Source organism: Styela clava, chromosome 12 (assembly GCF_964204865.1).
Source record: "Styela clava chromosome 12, kaStyClav1.hap1.2, whole genome shotgun sequence".
Taxonomy (NCBI): Eukaryota; Metazoa; Chordata; class Ascidiacea; order Stolidobranchia; family Styelidae; genus Styela; species Styela clava.
Genome location: NC_135261.1, coordinates 6,332,297 through 6,353,431, shown reverse-complemented (window position 1 = coordinate 6,353,431; position 21,135 = coordinate 6,332,297). Strand labels below are relative to the sequence as shown.

The window sequence follows — 21,135 nt, the reverse complement described above, 5'->3', positions numbered from 1 at the left end:
CCCAATTATTTGTATCTGGCCCTCGTATATTAAAGGTTGCACATTCTTGATTTATACCATCCGATACCTTCTAACACCAATACAGGAACTTTATAACGCAATACTCTTTCAAATACATTTTCTCATCAGTACCATGAACAATAGCAAACAGTTTTATATTAGGGAACAGTTACAGAACACAATAGGGCACATAAGTGATCACACTTTGGGAACTAACCTTTTGTGAATAAAATCGAAACTTTGAAACAATCTTTCTACTGGATTGAATTAAACTAAAAGTCAACAAAAGATAAATTATCACTGCAAGTATCCAGGGTGTCTATAAAGTCCCTTTACAATTTTGTTATGAAGTCAGTTCTCAATATATCTTAACCAGGTTTGTTGTATTTTAATCAGTCATTGTCTATATATATCTATACATTATTTTATACATCTGTGATCACCAAAACAATATGTCGATAAATTCCATTTGCAATTAAATTTTTTTCAGGACTTTATGGACTTTTTACCATTTGGTGCACTGAGACTAAGTGCGTTTAAAAAGTTCCCCAGTGTGCTAAATTTGTTAAAGTTATATTTAGTAAATGGGAAGAAGAAATGATTTAATTTTAAACTTCGTATTCGTTTTCAGTCACTTTAAATCTGCCTGAGTCCCCTTTTCATTGATTATGAATATATTACCGGAATGCATTTCAGTATATGAAATTTATTTTCGGTATTCCCGAAGTATGTGAACGCAGATCGCGGATACCGGAACGTAGTATATGTACCAGGTTATGGTTAGACCATAATTTCCATAATTTCATTCCAATTTTCCTGATTTTAGTTTTAATACGAGTTCGGGGAATAGCCAAGTGACTCCCGTCGTATTGGTACCTAAAATTATGGCCTACCCCTAATCTAATACACATACAGCGTTCGGTGTCCGCCATCTTAGTTCACATACTTCGGAAGTACCTTATTTTCAACGAAATCATTTCTGATCCAACGAGGTAATAATTATTTTGTGAATTGTATGTAATCTATTTTATGCCAAGACAGACAAATCAATGTGATTTTCGACCATTTGGTAAGACATCTTTATCAGTCGGGTACAAGCCGTGCATTGGAGCCTATATATTTACTAACTGTCTCATTTCATTACGTAGAACAGAGCAAATATACTTTCATGTACGTTTGATAATGAATTACATGTTTTATATCAAATATATATTTTATAGCGGGCAATATATCATATGAATTCATTACATCATTCTACATCAGACTTTTGATCATAAATTACACTTCTAATCTCAACGGTTTCTATGAGTACCAATGTTTTATACATGAATGTTAAATCTATGTTTAATAGATTTAGTGTTAGCAATATATCATATAAAGGACAACATTATTTTACATCAGACTTTGCTCTCTTTTGTAAATATTTCAAATTTGTTAAGTGCTATACAGTGTTTCACTTCGATGCGGTAGCCTAGTTCTGCTTTCGTGCTTACCAACATGAGGTAACCATCGTGTACCAGACCTTATATGGATATACAGAACACGGTTGGTTACCTGAAATAAGGTATCTACAAATATTTATTTTTTCGTAGCTTCTTCACCATGAGTATTTGAACCAGCGAGAGAGATCGTCAGACAAATAACACATGAAGAGTTCCAATGCCCCAACAACAACTATGCAAACATAAAAGAAGAATTCTTCATATAAGACAATTACACTTTAATTTAAGATGTCGAAGCAGTGTCGAGGATCGACGCTCATAGGTAAAGTTAACCATAGGAACCGAAAGGGGTAATTACACAATATCTTCGAAAGTATTGTATGCTATATCGGGATTACCCAGTATTGCCACACTTATCACAAACAGGTATCTCCAATGTTCGAACGAGCTATAAATTCTATGTTTTGTTTGCTTTGTGTCAACCTTTATATTGAATAAACAATAGCGAATACCTGCTCTCGATTCGACAAACTTTGATAATATTACTATGGACCCGAGTACTGAGAATACGAAATTATTCTGGCTGGTATTTGATCAACTAGACTTACTAGAGAGTACGTTTTATAAATACGTGATTAGCGAGTTGCAAAAATGATATCCGGACTTTTTGGCTTAATAATCTGAGACTGTATTAGAACAATGCTGCGAAACTAAACCCAAATCGCAATATTACCATCAAACAAATGGGGTTGTTTATTAAAAGTTACAGCTTTCTAGTCAATCCGACCTCATTGTGAAAACACTATTGGAAAACTATCAACATTTCTGTTTCGGGGATTTATGACCATCATATAATAGATATATAAACATCAATATATATTAGTGTTGTAATATCCCCTGTGAGGTGTTCCACGCACAAAAATTATTGTTTATCTGCAGCGGGTGTTACAGGTTTAATTGTCCGGGTCTCTGATCGACCTCAGAACTCATTCGCATATGCTTAATTCCCCAAATGTAAAAAGAATATAAAATTTTTTTTTATACAATTTTCATTACGCTACCAAAAGTTATAACCAGCCTAACAAAATAACTCTCCCCACAATTGATAGGACAGGCATTTATCCTTGTCATCCATCAACTGAATATTTTCCTTAGTTACAATTCTGTAAATAATTGAATACTTTACCTTTAGATAAGTGAAGGCTCACTGGATATTGAAACCAATTCCTCGTATGGATTTGACTTATCTCGTGGTTAAACTGTATTTAAAATTTATTTCTGCTTCAGCGAATTCTACGAAAATTTTAAAATATCGGAAGGCTAATGACTCTAACCAAAATAGCATACTTTGAACAACTTTTCCGAGAAACTGAGGAAAACGTATACTTTCGATTTTTGAACTCTTGTCAATTTTTTATTGAATATTGCTTCCAATTACGATATGATACAAACGTCAAGAGATCCTATTTCTTTGTGATATTTCAAATAAAACTTTTATCGACATTTTAACTTTTGTCCCTTAGGTTCGAAACCTCGCAGACAACCCTTTCAGTAGGGTCATGTAGATACTCCTTGTGAAAAAATTTATGAAAGTAGACAACAATACACCGAAATGAAATTTTTAGATAATCCATTTTAACTTGTCCTTCCTTTTTCATACAATGTAAGGTAACATTATTCATACAGTATTAGGTACGTCCCACTCATTATATTTTATTCTTAGAAATACGTAACCGGGAAACGACTTGTATGTAAATCAGTTTCCTCGAATAAAAAGTTTATGCTCCGTTGAAAAATAAGAAAAAGATATATATGGCCATATTTAAAAGTTTTGCCGAAAATAGTACGATATCGATATTTTTGTTATCAGTGAAACGAGACGGAACGGAAATAAGTTTAAAACGAAATAGGTTTAGCTTTCAATGAATATTAGCTCAGATTTGGTTGTTTCTATGTTCAAAAACAAATTCAAATGCTCAACATACGGATTTTAAATATTATTATACTTAACATTTGGTGTTAGTTTGCCATATGAAATATTTAGATTGTTCCTTGTTTTCCGTATAAAACCAATCGTTTATAATTTTCTTCAAGATATTCGGTGGGTATTATTACTACCTTAAATAACCCTCAACAAATATGATATCATGTGTGGAAATAACAGATGTAGACCTAGAAACACCACTATCGAATACGAGAGACTTGGCCAATAGACAATTTAGTGAATTTATGGATTACGTGAATGTTAAATTAAGAACGTAATTCCCCTGTTTTGACATCCTTTTAGAACCTCGTTTCCTAAAATATATAGCTTTCGTACTGTGTGCTGCTCTCCGTCTACACTTTGTTTGAATAACGTCCCTCCCATGCTACGCACCTATATTACCAAGTCGGGACCACATATGATGGCAGTTGGGTATTCCCACAATCATAAAAGGATGTATAAACAAACGTAATAGATTGTGTGCGAGCCGTGCTCAACTGGGTATTATATTTATACAATACATGCGAGAGAGGGTAAGTCGAAACTCTTCTCTCGAATAGGGGGAATTCAAATACATACAAGGACATACTTAAAAGCGGGGTTCTTAAACTGAAACGCCGTTATAATCACTAAATTGTCAAGTAGAGATGGTCGATGTAAGCTCACTAGAGGTGTTTAATATTAGAAAATTATTATTTAGTCTGTTCTAAATTAGCTACATTAGTCAGTATATAGTGATAGACGGTAGTAACCGCGATGAGTCATAATGCAAATTATAGCACAAACGAATAAAAGTTCTGTGCAATATAAATTGCTATGATTATGCTATATCGCACAAAAGTTCGATTTATTGTAGTTTCATGAATTTATACCTAACACAACTTGTCGACCCTATACGCCCCAATTACTCTCAGTTAGTATACGATTTAACAGCGTAATGTGAACAAAAACCACCATAGCGTATTAGAGACAAGCTTGAAACGACGCTATATCTTGGAACAGAGGTGTGTAACAGGTGGCCCGAAATCCGACCCACCAAGTCATTTAGTACAGTCATTCTCACCCTCGAATTTTTCCCCATCAAGTATATAATTTTAACTTTCGTCAAGGCTGATGTTAACAAACTGCAAGATTTCAAGTGTCCCACTAAAATCATAAATAAATAAATTTGGCATTGTGAGAATTTTTTACGTGGAAATCTACGTGGAAAAACTAGTTTTTTGTGTGGTCCAGCTTGATGTCTGAAGTTGCTTATATGGCCCACCGACAACATATGTTGCACAGCCCTGTCTTAAAACAAGTAAACGTCAGCTGAGCCGTAGAAATATTTTGCAATAGATCGAAGTATGTCAAGCTATGAATACAATTGTGATTTTTCATGTTTTCAACAGGTGTATATGCTAATCAACATTTTACGTTATGTCTGCCTATATGGAATCAAAAGTCGTTTCATTATTTGTAATTTTGGGGTTCGTCACTTTATCGACAGCTTCTGTAACAAACAAAAAAGATTGCAAAATGGATAAGGACAAATGTACAGCGTAAGAATTTTTTGCATTTTTGAAAAGTTAAAAATTACGGTTAAATTTGAGCGTACTATATTTCGTTGACGTCTTTCAGTTACGAAACGTTTCACGTATATTACAACATATGAAATATTCTTTTAATCCTTTTTATTACAGAAAAGATCAACGATTAATTTATCCAAGATGCATGTTATATCGAGAGGATGATTCTCTCTGGTGCGATCAATCTAACTATACGAAAATTCCCGACCCAGATACGATTCTTCATTACACGACTTGCAGAAATGTGTCAGCTCTTTACATCAACGACAGTTGTTTGCAAACGTTGGTTAAAAGTAAGTAAATGATGGAAATTTTTATATTATTATCCGATATATAGGTATCGGTAATATGGGTCATTTTGTAAATCTCGGTAATTGTATTGGTGACGATCGTTCCATCTCTCTCCATTGTACTTCATTGAATTTGCTAGTGGGACTAATCATTTCTGCATGCACTATAGGTTTTAAGTGCGTTAATATTTAAATTATATTATTGAATTAACTATTCAAAATTAATACCGTATTTGACTGAAATACTTGTGGTTACAATGAGGAACAAAACCAACATAAGAGCACAGAATCGGCTCCGGGAACTTCCCTCTTCGTGTACTTGAGAGTTTAGTTTCGCTTACATGGTGACGCAAGGCAACTAGTCAGTTACACAAAGTCTTTACGACCCAACATTTTATTCGATGCTGTGCTGTTAAGACTAGAAACACCTTGAAAATTTATCACATTAATGATACTATGACGCCCTATGTTCATACATTTTATATTTGAATTGAATTATATTAACACCCAGATTTAAAAAATAAAATAAATTCAAAAATCTGTCTTTATATGGGTATATTTTTTTTTAATAAACAAATTTATCGGTTAAAAATAGTAAGAGGCTGAGGTTTTCTTTTGTTAAAAAAAAATTGTGTGGGGAAAATATTTCTACGTAAATTTGGATATAATATAAGATAATACATGAACGCAGAGTGCCCCCTGTTTAATGTAAGTCAAATTTTGGTTCTGTAAAATACGGAAACCCCATTGTTTGATATAGAACAAAAGTTTCATTTCCATCCGAAACATTACTTGCCGCAGCGAAACATCGTTTCCTGAATTGGGAAATACCCATTTGCATATCAATGTAAAGTTACTTTACGACTACAGTTTGCGGAACGCTTGGGAAAAGCTAATCTCTCTTTTTCGAGCGCATACACCATGACGTTTACCATAAGAGAACCTAACAAAAGTTTATTAATATCGGAAAATCATATTTGTCATATGTTGCCAACGTCGAGCTAAATTTATAAGCGTTTGGAAAATAATAGCGTTGTCTAAACAAACTAAATCAAGCATGCAACAAAAAAGAATATATTGAATATTGCTGATACGCCTCGCATCAATGCATAAAATATTCGTTAGCTAGTCGTGGTTGAATCTGGTTTTCATTAAATCAACCCACTTGACAAGCACAAGACTAAATCAACTCTGCGGAACTTATCGACAGCGTGCTGATACCCATTCCAGTCGCAATTCTTCACCATTTCCCACAGCGTAATAAATCGCATGTACTGTATATATTTATATATATATATTTTATGAATTGTATGTATTTTGTTTATTTCAGGTGATCTGCAAAAATATCATAACATTCGTGTCTTCAAATGTGGTAGAAACTATATTTCTGAGCTACAGGCAAATCTATTTTCTGGAAACCCAAATTTGAACACAATTGATTTCTGCAAAAACAACATCAAGTATATCAAAGATGGAGCTTTCGAAGGTAAAATAATCTGAAAGTTCATGTTCAGGACTTTAAAGCCCTATCAAACATTAAATCAAGAGAACAGCGCATAGAAATATGATTACTGGTATTTTTCTATGTAGTTTACCGTTACTTGAACATGTGGTTTATTGTTCGCTATCTCACCAAATTATATCAGCGCAAAATCCACGTGGATATGCGAATTTTGAAACCAGCAATTTTTTGCGTATCAACGGGTCCCGTGGGAGCCCTCCAGACGATACTATTCGCAGTAGGTAATGTGAAGGGCATTGTTGTAGCTCACCACAATAACGGCATGAACAACAGTTCACTAATACGATTTTAATGTCACTTTTTTGTTAATGAGTTCTGGATATTATTACAAAAACCAAACATGACCAAATTATAATAATTTTTATTTTTATTTGAAGGATTGTCTCAACTTAGAATTCTCAATCTTGCAAACAATCAACTGAATGAGATTTCTTCAACAATGTTCTTTGGACTCGATTCACTGGAAGAGCTGTCTCTTCACAATAACAAGATTGCTGTTCTACAAAAGGAATCTTTCCTGGGATTGAAAAATCTGAAAATATTGACTCTGACCGGTAACTCTTTTGTGTGTTTATTGGAGATTGTGGAGTTTTGAAACTATAACATATATTTCAGGAAATAGGCCATATAGCACATTTGTAAGATAGAATAGCGATGCGATATTAGTACGGAAAATGCTGCAAATTACGAGTTTTATTCCACTTCACACCATGTAGTATCACCAAATTTTGCTGCATTTTGAATTGAGCATGTGAAACTCTTTTATACACTTATATGTGGAATTTTGTGTTCCGAGTCATACAACAGCAAATGGTACGTACTATTTATGTCTGATTTCTTTTATTTCAGCAAATGGTATCATGCACATCGACGAGGACGCTTTTGATGGTCTTGAGAATTTGAAACAACTTCATCTCGACGAAAACAAATTGCAGGAAATAAAATTGGGAACATTTTCCAAATTGAAAAATCTTGAAGTTTTAACGATATCATACAACAAAATCAACCAATGGCCAAATTTTTCTGAGGTGAGGAACAATATTGACAGCAAGTTTGTTACCGTTCAAGTCAATTTCTAAATCATATTTCGCTCGCCGCTACAAAGAATTGCTGTACTCGTAGCTGCTACAAAGTCGTTTCGTGATCGCTATACTTGTGGTTGTGTTTTTTCTTGCCTTTAAAACAATAGGTGTGTCGTCTGAACCAACTGAATGACTAGTGCGCACGAAAATTAAATAGTAACATTTTGAGCCACTGCAAAACATCCTATTTGGGCTGGGTGATAATAAAAAACAAAAAGCTTTTCAGATTTCATTTTTTATTCTCTCTCTTCATTATTTAGATAATTATCATTTTATCATTTCTGAAAACTGATTGCTGTTTTTTGCTATTGTGGAAAAAAAAACTCATTTTTAAGTACGCAAAAATTTAGAATGAATATTTTGTTTTAGGTTCCAACTATCCATACGTTAAATCTTGCCCATAATCTTCTTCAAGAATTTAAATCAACACACATTGGAAATTTATCTCAATTACAGTAAGTATTTAGCAAGAATATGCGCTATCATTTAAGAATAGCATCAGTAATTTTTGCAACATTTGTGCTGTTAACAATGTTCATAAAATGTAACTGCAACGTCATATTTACATGGCCCGCCAGTCTAGGTGTGCAAACTTTTTGGCCCCTGATCCAAAAATCGTGCCCACCTCTGTTCTAGAATCTAGATGAAGACAAAAAAATAGAAATATCAAAACTCAATGGCCTATAAAATTAAGCAACGTCCTTTTTTCAGAAATCTCTCACTTGAGAATAATTCTCTCACATCGCTACCTGAAGATTTGTTTCGCCACAATTCACACTTGAGATATTTGAATTTAGAGAAAAATTATTTGGAAACTATTGACCGACTAACTTTCTCTCGTTTATGGTGAGTGGAAGTACAAATATAAGGCTTAATTTTTGAAAGATACTTTGCTTTTTCATTGGGAATTATAAAATTATAGTATATGTTATATTATATCCTAGAGCAGGGGTTCTCAAACTTTTGATGTTGCGGAGCCCTTAAAAGGTTGAATATTATTCGCGGAGCCCCAAAATAAATGTTAAAATTGTTACTTTCAGATTAATATTCCTGGGCAAGTTAAATGTACTTTATAATTATTTTAAATGCTGAACCTTTTTTAATAGGGTTAACACAATTCCCAAATAAATCTAAATTTCATACTAAAGCTGTAAATTTGGCACTTGACGAACATATTAATAAATTAGGGGTCGAATCTTTTCTCTTTTGACATTTTTGGAAGACATAAAAGGCCGTTAATAACGTTCGCGATTTCATTTCGTTACAATCGCCGATTTTTTTCGTCAGCATGTAAACATCTTTACGCCGGTGTTTATTCTCCCTAAATCAAATATTTCCCTCGGCATATACATGTATTGTTACACAATGACGACGTAAAATTGCTTTTTTGTTCTTATGGGGAATTATGAGTTCAATGTTAAAAACATGTTACCATATTATAGTCATCGGCGACAAAATGCTAAAAATAATAATCAATAAAGTTGTAAATCCACAACTCAAATTTCTTGATTGAAAAACCGCATTCTAAAATATTAAAACTTAAAATGGAAGATCACAGCAGACACAGCAGATTTCAGCAGACTCACTTCAGATTGAAAACGCTTTTATACACATTGTAAATCACACAAGTTGGTGTTATGTTAGCTTTTTATCGTAGTAACTGCGAAATCGAAACACAGTCAATTGTGCGCGCGATGTACCTGTTTTTCCTATTCTGAAACTACCGACGCAGCCGCACGCAATCAATTGTGCGCGCGATCCGCGATGTACCTTTTTTCATTCTGAAACTACCGACGGAGCTGAATGCAATGAAATAATTTTCAATTGTTCGTATTTTGCCCAGACATTGTGATTTTTTAAACGGCGATATCTTGCTTAAAAATAATCTCAAGTGCGAAAGAACAAATCAAGTTTGACAAATCCCAAGATCGCAAAAATACGACCCCAATTTATTTATAGTTGGCAGTTTATGACATATTTTATGTTATTTTAGAATAGTATTCTTTCATTTTAGTAATCATAATAGTAATCTCGAATCAATCGTGAGTAACGACATTATAACGACGAGTCACGTTAAATGCTCCATTGGTCATGGATTGAATATTTTACGTAACAGAAATCTCGTTATCCCTTTTTTTAATCGCGAAGAATGTCGCGCGGAAATTTCCGATTCCAATTTTAAACCACCTCCCTCTTAAGAATCCTGGCTGCGACACTGCTTATAAATAATGTCATTATTTGATTCCGCCTCTTTACCATATTTCGAGGCTATATTGTTGTCAGATTTTATCAAAGCTGTCATTGCTTCTTTGAACAGTTACAAAATTTTGAGTCAGTATTTTGAAGAGTAATCGAATAGCTCGCGGAGCCCCTGGGTTTCTCTCGCGGAGCCCTGGGGCTCCGTACGGAGCACTTTGAGAACCTATGTCCTAGAGATCTATCGTTCAAACCACGAGTATTATAAACCTCATATCAAATATTTTTCAAATGATTTTTCAATCATAATAACATTGGGAGTATTTTGTTTATTCAGCCGTAAATTAAAAAAAAGGATGATGTAACTTGTATTTCAAAGTTAAATGATTGAAAAAATATTTGCGTTTTGTATAGTATATTTCACAATATTACTTGAAATTTATCAATTCCAAACTTCTATTCATTAAATCACAGTCATTTGGAAACTCTCAAACTTGGACAAAATCGACTGAAAACCCCACATGCTGAATGGTTTCAACAAGTCGTGCAAAACGGAATAGTTTACGGGAATGATATCAGTGGGAACAAATGGAGATGCGGATGCAACATTCTCAAATTTTCTGTAAGTGCATTTCGTTTCATATATGCTTAGTAGGCAAGAGCATAGCGACCCCCAACAAATGGGACCTGTTGAGGTTACGCGAGGATAACTACTTCAGACAAGCATATTTTAAATATCAACTGCTTGTCTGATAAAATCTGACGTCGGTCAGACGAAACGTCATAGAAATGCATTTGTGTTATCGTGCAGTAAGACATTTAATATAATTTGATATTAAGATCGTATATCTTATGTACAACAATATACTAGAATGATGTTTCTATATTCTAGATGTTTCTTCAAACCTTGGCATCGCCTTGGAAGAATTCTCTTCAAATAAATTGCGACTCGCCAAAGGAATTGAAAAACAAGGTATTGGACGTCTCCAGAACCGAATACATTAAAAGAAACAAAAAATGTCACTTACCAAAACCAATTATCACTGATCCTTGTAACGTAACTGTTTCTACAACCCCATTTGTGCGTATTACAACTGTGTTTACGTATATTCCAACCACCACAGAAGACGGAGTCACAACTTCTGCAGAAATGACAGAAACAACTCGAACTTTATCAACCCCAGACACTCGAGACACCGTAGTTCATGTAAAATCGCAAACGGCACCACTTGATTCGGGAATTGTAATAACTGTTTTGCCATTTGTCCTGTCATTTTTAATTATTGTACTTCTAATTGTCATTGTAAGATATTTTCGCATGAAAAATCACAAAAGAGACGTTAAACTAAGTGTACAATACGAAAAGTCTTCCCTAAATCAAAGCAGCGTCGACGATAACCGCTCCGATAGCATGGGGCACGAATATGACTTATTAAATAGAGACGAACCTTTCAAAAGAAATGAAAAATTTTTCAATAATGATGTGAATTCAGTTACAAATACAAGTAACTCTGAGCTACCAATTAATGACACCAACGTGCTTTCTTTAAATGAAACCACCAGACAGTCCGGTAATGTATATATGCTGTCAAACACAAACAGCCGTGTTACAGAAGCATCCGTTGGCAGAACTTGTCAAACAGCAAATGGTGGTTTATCCATCCGCGATCAATCTGGTGGCCAAGCTCCTTCAGATCATACGTCGCAATCTCAATCTTCTGAAGACAATGTATACATGCCAATGAACCCCGTGACGATAAATGATACCGTTCCAAAAAGCGTGATGTTTACTCCACAACATTGCGGTAACGATTACTGCGAAGTAAATTCTCATTTATTGGCAGACTTTCCTGGAATTAGACAAGCAGGGGATGGCGAAAGCTTACAAGTAGTCTGAGTTAATCCTATTGACAATCGCGATAATTACAGCCAAACAAAGGTGTACCTTTTAGATACAACATCAGTCCGTTACTACAAAGCCAATGTTTGAGAGATAGCATGTACCTCATTAACTGAATGACTATTAATGCATTACTGTTCTTATCATTTCCTTTGCAAACTTTTTCTATTATTCGAATTTATTAATATAATATATTTTGAGCCCCAACGCAATCTAAATAATCTCTCGAAAAAGAAACGCTCTTGCATCACTATGATTCTAACCAGTTACAAAGTCCATTTTTTACAAGTATGTAAGTTTTGTTTTGTAATAAGGTGTTTCGAATTTGGATATGTCATGAACTTTTAACAAGTAAGCTAAACTACTGTACCCTGACAGAATTATTAAAATAAACTGCACGTCATTATTATATAGTATGAGTTGTAAGTTACACCCGCCGTGATTATTTTGTATTCCTAATGTCGCTAATCCACATTTTTTATCTGAATCCTATTAATGCCAAAGCGATGAAATAAATTTATAAGCGGAATTATAAATATTTTAGTCTTTATTTTTACCTATCTTGTTACTATTTATAACAAATAGTTCTTTTTATTTGACGCAACTTTGCTTTCATTGCTTTTCTTCATATTTACTTGCGAACAACTTTTTTGTATTTCGATAAGTTCACAGGCCATAGGTAGGCCACACTCTTTATGTTTTTATTGATTTATATTTCCCAATAAATATCTTTTGAATTATTAAGTGGTAACGGAGTGGCGAGGTAAAAAGTTCCGATATCGTCTATTATAAAATGAGTAGGGCAGATAGATAGATGTATTTATAACACGAACTCAAGCAAATTCCTTGGACAAATACACGAATTACCGAGAATTAAATGTCAGTTTATAGAATATGATACCACATTCCGCAAATGAGGGAATACTGCTCATCTGTACAAAACAACAAGTGATCTATGAACTACGCGTCGCAAGCCTTCATTTCTTCTGATTAAGATCACCTGACCGAAGCCAGATATACTACTTGCCGTAGACACAAGGTATACAATTTGAACAGTTCATTCAGTTGAATATTTTTACTGCGGAAGCCAATTACCGCAAAGCAGACAAACGAAGGTGTACCCTAAGTTGAGAAAAACTGAGCTGATAATATTTTTACACATTATTTTCCCCTATCATCTCACTATTTATGACAAATAATTCTTTTTCTTTGGCAAAACTTTACTTTTATTACTGTTCTATATATGCACTTGCAAACAACTTTTTTGTATTTCAATAAGTTCACGGGCCATAGGCCACATTCTTTATATTTTTATTGATTTATATTTCCCAATAAATTTATTCTGAATTCATGAGCGGTAACGAGGTGGCATGGTGAAAAGTTCCAATTTCGTCTATTATAAAATAAGAAGGGCAGATAGATAGATGTATTTATAACACGAACTCAAGCAAATCCCTTGAGCAAATACACGAATTACCGAGAATTAAATTTCAGTTTATAGAATATGATACCACACTCCGCAAATGGGGGAATACTGCTCATCTGTACAAAGCAACAAGTGATCTATGAACTACGCCTCGCTATGCTTCATTTCTTCAAATTCAAGATCAGCTGGCCGTAGCCAGATACACTACTTGCCGTCGGCACAAGATATACAATTTGAACAGTTCATTTAGTTAAATATTTCAATATTTCTTACTGTGGAAGCCCATTGCCTGGGAAATTGAGCCACTATCATTTGATTATTCGTTTTAACGTCTGTTATACATCCAACGAAAATATTCGGTTTTGGACACGTAGTTCCCATATGGATCGTTTTTCTAAATCATTGTCGATTTTAGCACTGTTTTAATCTTGTTGACGCAACTTTTTGTTGGGGGGAAACACTTCTCACAGCAACTAATAAACCACTTTGTTTCTAATTTTCAGTACCTAAAAATGCAAGAAGTCTCCAAAAGGAGACACTAAATGCTATGGACCCCGAATTTTTCCCCAAAATTTTTGACTAGGATGTGGCTTATTTTACCTATTTCAATTTCTGCAGGCATACTATAATGAGCACAAAAAGGTAAGTACACGATGAATGTCTAACTGAATAAATTTTAAGTCGTTATTTTACATTCATGAATCACAGCAATATTAATACAGTACCGCACATTTCTCCGATTCCAAGAGTGTTCCGAATCGCGATATTTAAAAATGTGAGCCACACACAATATGTGTCCGTGAAACGAGGGCTTTTAGGAGAACAGTGTTGACAATTAAGTAAATTCATCCAGACTTAGTCTGCTTGTAGTATTTATATGACCTCCATGCTATGTTTTCGAGCGTGGCTGTAACGTTTTGTTTATAATAGTGTTTATCACTTTAAGAGTCGCGTTTGCTATTGGATGAAAATAAAATCATCTTTGCAACTTAGAAAACACGTATAGAAAAAAATGTAAAAATGGCATTTCAGTGTGATAGAAGGTGCCATAAACCAATACTGGTTATCCAGAAACGATACCCATGATTAAGTCCAACAGTAATTAATTTAAACAGGAGTAAAAAAAATCGGACAAAAAATCATCAATGATATGGAATGAAGCAATAAAAACGTACTCATATGACAATGAGGAAAAAATCCTTATTATACTATTTCAAATAGGCAAATATATACATATCTATTTTTGTCATCTTCAACCAAAAATCAATATAATTTATAAAATGTTCTGACATTCCCAACATAAATTAATGAATGAAAAACGCTAAGTGCAACTGCTCATACCGCGTGATGGCAGCAGCGACTACAGTTGGACAACCTCTTCTCCGATTACAGGCTGAACAAAACCTGATTGGGCTTTCAAAAGATGTTTTTATTATTCGGGATTAATTCTAAGGCCGACAACCAGGAGAGGAGGAAAGTCTTTTATCTCGATAAAGCACACGAATATTATAATAAAGAAACATAGGTGGCCAAAAGTGCTTGAAAATCGGGACGTAATAGTGTTACAAGTGTCGAACCTATTGTATGGCGCAACTCGTCGTGTCCAAAACAGCACTTGTATTCCAGTTAAAAGGTTTTGTTGAAATTTCAAAAGCAGAGCATGCTCCATATATTTTTCATGCGTTAAATGGTAAATCTATCCTTGATCCATGGTTGGTATTGTCATTAAGTAGCTTTCTAAGGCAACAAGAGTTCAACTTTCGGATCAGTTGCTGAAAATTAAGTTAAACATGCTCGCCGACTCAGTTTAGTTTGTTAATATTTGTGTCATATAGCTATAAGCAAAAGAATAGTTGGAAAGGTATTAATAGAATAAGTTTTATCACGCGGATGCAGGGTATTGTCGAGAAAGTCGAGAAAGTAAAATTAAAAAGAAATAAATGATGAGGCATATCCAACGGCGCTCGAGAAGTGTGTGTACAAATATGGAGGTAACTAATTTTTTCGCCTACTTTACATCAAGTTGTGTAAAAAAACTGAAATCCATGGGCAGGGGTTATATTCACTTAACTAACACTGACAGTCCCTGAACTCGTAATAGAAGTAAAATAAGGAAAATCGGACTAAAATTATGCCCTAACCCTAACCAGGTACACACACTACGGGAGTACCTAACCAACAACCAGTACCTCACTGAATTTGTAGCTTCATATTTATTCCATTAAAATGGTCTTGGTGAATAGAAGCCATTGCTTAGTTTTATATACTGGATTTTAACAAACTTTTGAGTTTTTAACTGTGTCTTGAATACCTTGTTGTCAGGATTATAACTAGAATGCGTTTTACATCTTATTACTCTTTTATGTCAGATAGCAGAGATGGTTATGATTTTATGGCAGTGCGCGATTTTCAACGTCGGGTTGCCTGACTGTAGTTACTTGGTGTTGTCTATGCGCGCAAGTCGAGTCCGTGCTAACGACTTTTAAATTACAATCAGGATGAAATGTTTGTCTATTAACAGAGACGAAGGTGTAAACATCTTCACTCTTTATAACGTCGATTGAATGTATATGTCTTGTCCGCTTTATTATCATTCTGATTTTGACATTGAGAATATACGCCACATGGTTGAAATGTAAAGGTTATAAGAAAGATATATGATATATGAGATATATGTGTTGTAAATGACTTTGCCATACTGAAATATAATCGGTTGTGTTTTAAAGATTTTATTTATATTGAATGGATTTTTTGGTAATTTGAGGCTACATAGATCGCATACGATATTTAATGCTATTTATGAGCACAATCAAGTGAAAGTTTATTACTTATAGAAGCAATGAACTCAAAAATGCATTCGAGAATAGGTCGAGTTCTAGACGGAAATTTCAAATTGTATTTCTTTCCATATAGACGTCATAAAATGGTTCAAAACTTTGTGATCATAAACAATAAAGTAAGTTAAACAACCCTCGCGTTCCCACGATGTCAAAACGTGAAGGATTTGGTAACGATCTCTGGTACACTGTGCAACCTAAGAACAAATCTACAGTAAGCTGGGATCTACTTACAGAGACAAACAACAAAGCGAAACAAATGAAAAGTATACCAGGTGAGGCATTGAATGTATAGGGTGTCCATAAAATCTCTTTACAATTTCGTTCTGAAGTCAGTTCTCAATATACCTTAACCAGGTTTGTTGGTTTTTAATCAGTAATTGTTCAAGTATATTTAATTCATTTAATACATCGATGGGCGCAAAAATAATATATGATAACGATAAATTCTTTTGGCAATTTTAAATTTTTTTAGTATTTTATGGACATCCTATACTATCAAAAATAAGGTAAACCAACTTAAAAGCAACTTAATTAAAAGTAGATTTTACTTATTTTTCAACAGTGGTACTCACCACGGTTTTTGTTATTATGGTGAAAAAGACAACCATACCAAGCTTAAATTACGTATAACACTATTCCCAGAAATATATCTTTATTATCGCAGTATGAACAAGAAAGCTTGGGTTCACGTTACGCTTTGTTTACTTAATTGTTTACATTAGGAATGAGACTCATATTGGGTGTCTTTGCGGTCTGGGCTACTGTCAGTTGGACAATGAGTAGTCTTCACGTATTTGCGTAAAAAATATTAAGTGTCCTTTGTCCATATAAGTACTGACCGCAAAAGCTTTAAATTCTGTGCAAAGCTATTCTTTTGATATCGAGAGATAGACTGCATCAACGGTGCACAACCTGCGGCCGTCGTGAAAAAATAATGCGGCCGGCCACATACAAAATCCTATAAACAAAAAAAGTTCAAAATATAGGATTTGGCGGCTATGCTGGCCCATATTGAAGCAAAACAGAAGTACAATATTATACTTTCGGGGACAAGAAAATGGGGGCAACCGCCCCTCCCCCCTCCCCGACTTTCGATTTTTTTCAAAATTGTGCAGCCATTATGCAACTTGTTGCAATAAATCTGCTCAAGAATAGGTACACCGAATAGAAAAATTCGTTTAAAATGCGAATATTATACTTACAAGTAGTCCTACATACTTCATAATTGGGCAGACTGCACCTCGCATGGGTCAAATACGCGGTTATGACGTCATAAACGCCAATAAAAAATTTGTGCGCCTTCGCGCGCTCATCAACCCCTTGGAGGCCGTGTTGAATACAAATAAATGCAATGTGGCCGCCAATAGCAAAAAGGTTGTGCACCCCTGGACTACATGATTGTTTTATATTTCAACAATGATAAATTGATATGTATTCCACTATTTCGTAAATCTAAATTATCCGTCAATGTCAAAATGTCAGCATTGTACCTTCACAAACACCGAACATAGCAAACTACTTACCTTCGGCATTGCTTAACTCAATTATTAATTTAATCGGGCGTCGACGAATAGCGTACATTCTGAAGTCTTGCCGAAAGAACTATATATCTAATTATTGTCTAATTCAGTTTGGAAAACCAAAAATAGCAAAAAATAACTCTCCGTCGGCATTGCTAAACTCGATTAAATCAGAGGCAGATGCGCAGCCTCCCTGATGAGGTTTTACGTTGAAATACTTGATGATATTTTGATCATTGGTGCAATCGCATTAAATTTGTGTTGTGTTCTAATCACACGCCTAATAGGAACGCAATATAACACAGCGGCCTAACATTTAATAAAGTCGAAGCATTATATATCTAGTCTAGATAATTTTTCGTTCCCCGATGTCTCTAGCCTTACACAGTCCATGGTAAACAGAAAGAAGAGTGGGTCATTACAGAGGTTACGACTTTTTGCGTAATAATTTCAGGAAACACAAAAATGATGAGAATATTTTGTAATGTTCAGTAATGTTGTATTTCCATTTCACTGTTTAGATTCGAGAAACTGGTGAAATTTCATAAGATTTTTCTATAATTGTAAACTTATCACCTAATCTCAATTATTACTCATATTATAAAGCCATTACATGAATATTTAAAAATCTGAGCAACGATTTTGTATTGCACTATTCATAACTTGGCAAAGCAAAAGCAACGACGCTGACAGGTTGAATAGGTATAATCCCGTTTTAGATTGTTTGAGCGAATATTAACTTTTTATTCATCAGGATTAATTATTACAACACACGATGAAATACCAAATGATTACATAAAATGTACTGTCAGATTGTAATTTCATGACTATATTCGGTGCACATTCCGATTAAACCACATATCTAACCGACAGTCATAAAAACATGTATATTTTCATAATTTGTGTACTTCGTCCTCACAACAGGTGGCCCTCATTACCAGCAAATTACCCGCAGACGCGGGATTTGGCAACGTTTTCACTCGACAAGAGCCTACTTGTATTCACAAGTGAGCAACGGCACAATAATAGGTTGAAACTTTGTCTAATATCGATCCAAATATTTGAACTAGTTCATTTTGGCGGGCCAGTCGTTTATAAATTTAGGCCCTCATATTAGAAAGGTATGTAAAGTGTGACATTTAAATCGGCCAATAGCTTTGATAAAAATGGTATAACCGGTATTAAGAGCGACATTCCTTTATTTATGTTAACTAACACAATCACAAATATCTATTTATGTTTTCTTATTTTTCATTCCTTTCATCGTATTTGCGTATTGCGTACTACGGTGTCAACTTTAAGGTTTGATCATAACTGAAAGAGTTAAGGTGGCCGAAAACTTGTTTCATTTGATAGACGGAGGAAATTCATTGCTCGATAGACGAGAATATGATAATGATTCAAATCATTACTTTTCCCCGAGCCATACTGATTTATCTGCCCCCTCAGAGTTGAACATGATACAAACATTAAAGTATGCGATTGAAAATAGGGACACGTTGATTTCAAAATGAGCATTTTCGGCGATGGCTGTAAGTAAACATCCGCCAGTAAAAGGGAGGAAGATTTGCAACGCCCTCATCGATCTTTTGCCACGTATCTTGATGACATGATGAGTGTTTTTCTGTTAGGTTTCGTTTGCAAAAATCATATACTAACTACTACTACATACTTAAAACGACAACTCCGATCTTCGGCATGTTATATGAATCACAATCTCTTTCCAAACAAACCCCATTCAGATGATCCATATTCATAATTTTTGAAGCACTTTCTATTTCCTGAGCATTTATAAACTACTTTGGGACTAACTTTAGACACTTCGATTGTCATACAGCACCTATTACAAGTATAAAATCCACGCGCACTTTAAATGTCGTTGTGTGAATATGAAATAAATGAGGCCACCAAGTCCTAGTTTATACAACATTTTCATGTTTTGTGATGGCAGTTACAAATTTGTACATGGGAGACCTAACAAGTTTGGGAAACACTGGGTTAATCAACGTTAGATATTTTTGGCTTTTGTTAATATTTATTTCAGAATACCAGTCTTAATGATCCAACCGCATTTTCTGTCCTATTAGAAACATCATTACTAAAAAGTGTTAATAATTTAAATAGTTGTTGGTTGTTTTGCCCACATACTTAGTAATATTTCTAGATTTATAGTCGAACTAAATCGTCTCGATCGTTAAGCCGTAAACACAGGTATGAGACAGAGATAAAGTACTAAAACTGAAATTAACTCAAATAATAAAACGGTTTCATTTCATAGTTACCGGACCGAACGGAAAATTTACGAATATCCATTCCAAGAACCAGGAAGCGATTATTCGGAGTAGAAATGCGCGGCTAGTAATATGTAGATGTCTCTACATCCTTGTGTGTACACAATTTTGGTGGACACTCAGTCACTATCATTTAAAGCGTTAAACAGTTTTCATGAAAAGAACAAAGAAAGATACAATTTTAATTTGTTGCGTAGGCTTGTACACAGGAATCGAGTGTCCTTTCAATGGGTGGTGTACGTTGAGCCTTTTGTGTCGTAATAAACATACGCATTCGCGTATTTAATTTACGTCGGGTATGGGACATTGAAAAGCGGAGACTACGAGAAGTCTTTTTAATCCGTCCCGTCTTTGATCAAAAAGTAATTATATGAAATACGTGGATAGCTAGGGCGTGGGTTGCCACTGGGAAATGGAATGTATTGAAACACTCGTACTACTCGGGGATCGATTGGTATGACTACATGCTCCTATTATATGACAGTTGTTGAGCAGGAGGAATTTTGTTTATGTATTTATCAATCAATATTTCATATTTTGAGAGTCAGGATATTTACGTAAGTCATATGTGAAAGTTACAACACATGAAATAACGAAACATATATATAACGCTTAGTATAGAACAGCAATTGTAACCTGGACTACCGTGTTTCCTCGAAAATGAGACCTAATCGTTTTTTTAAATGAAAACGTGTTATTATAAGTAAATTGACATCAGTTTTCATATTTTGTATATTTGAAAATCTTGTAATTCTCTACTTTGTAATTTTACTTCTGATAAATGAAAAACAGACATCCGCCCAAAAAAGCTCCAGTGTTATTTGTTGAAAAAAAAAAATGAAATAAAACCGTCTTTTTTCGAAAACAAAAAACGCAGAAAGTTCACCACCATGGTAAAATGTCTTTATTCTAACATGTTGACATCTGATTCGTTGGCGTAGATGCCCAAGTGTTTGAATACCAGTAATATAGTTTTAGGTAATTTGCATACACTTTTTGTAGGAAGTAGAATCTTAAATGAGCATTTTCCTCTAAATTAGTGTAAGAAAATAACAAAAATTTGACAGAAATTGA

At 34.3% G+C, this 21,135-nt stretch overlaps 2 protein-coding genes across 2 annotated transcripts in view; both read left to right on the top strand.

The window, feature by feature from the left end:
- Positions 1-4,821: 4,821 nt before the first annotated feature.
- Positions 4,822-12,724, top strand: LOC120329577 (uncharacterized). Its single transcript, XM_039396231.2, has 9 exons — positions 4,822-4,967; positions 5,109-5,287; positions 6,615-6,770; positions 7,184-7,360; positions 7,656-7,834; positions 8,258-8,343; positions 8,600-8,734; positions 10,559-10,706; positions 10,977-12,724. The coding sequence occupies exons 1-9, from the start codon at positions 4,846-4,848 to the stop codon at positions 11,979-11,981; spliced, it is 2,187 nt and encodes a 728-aa protein (XP_039252165.2). The 5' UTR covers positions 4,822-4,845; the 3' UTR covers positions 11,982-12,724.
- Positions 12,725-16,327: 3,603 nt separating this feature from the next.
- LOC120330499 (titin-like) overlaps positions 16,328-21,135 on the top strand; it is a 281,688-nt gene continuing 276,880 nt past the window's right edge. The window contains exon 1 of the mRNA XM_078118750.1: positions 16,328-16,522. Coding sequence (XP_077974876.1) covers positions 16,396-16,522 — 127 coding nt within the window. The 5' untranslated portion in view covers positions 16,328-16,395. The remainder of the gene's footprint in view (positions 16,523-21,135) is intronic.

Excerpts from the sequence above, each read along its gene's own strand:
- LOC120329577 (XM_039396231.2), top strand. The coding sequence starts at position 4,846 with ATGTCTGCCTATATGGAATCAAAAGTCGTTTCATTATTTGTAATTTTG. Across the intron at positions 7,361-7,655 it reads GAAAATATTGACTCTGACCG|CAAATGGTATCATGCACATC; the intron begins GTAACTCTTTTG and ends CTTTTATTTCAG. Across the intron at positions 8,735-10,558 it reads CTAACTTTCTCTCGTTTATG|TCATTTGGAAACTCTCAAAC; the intron begins GTGAGTGGAAGT and ends ATTAAATCACAG.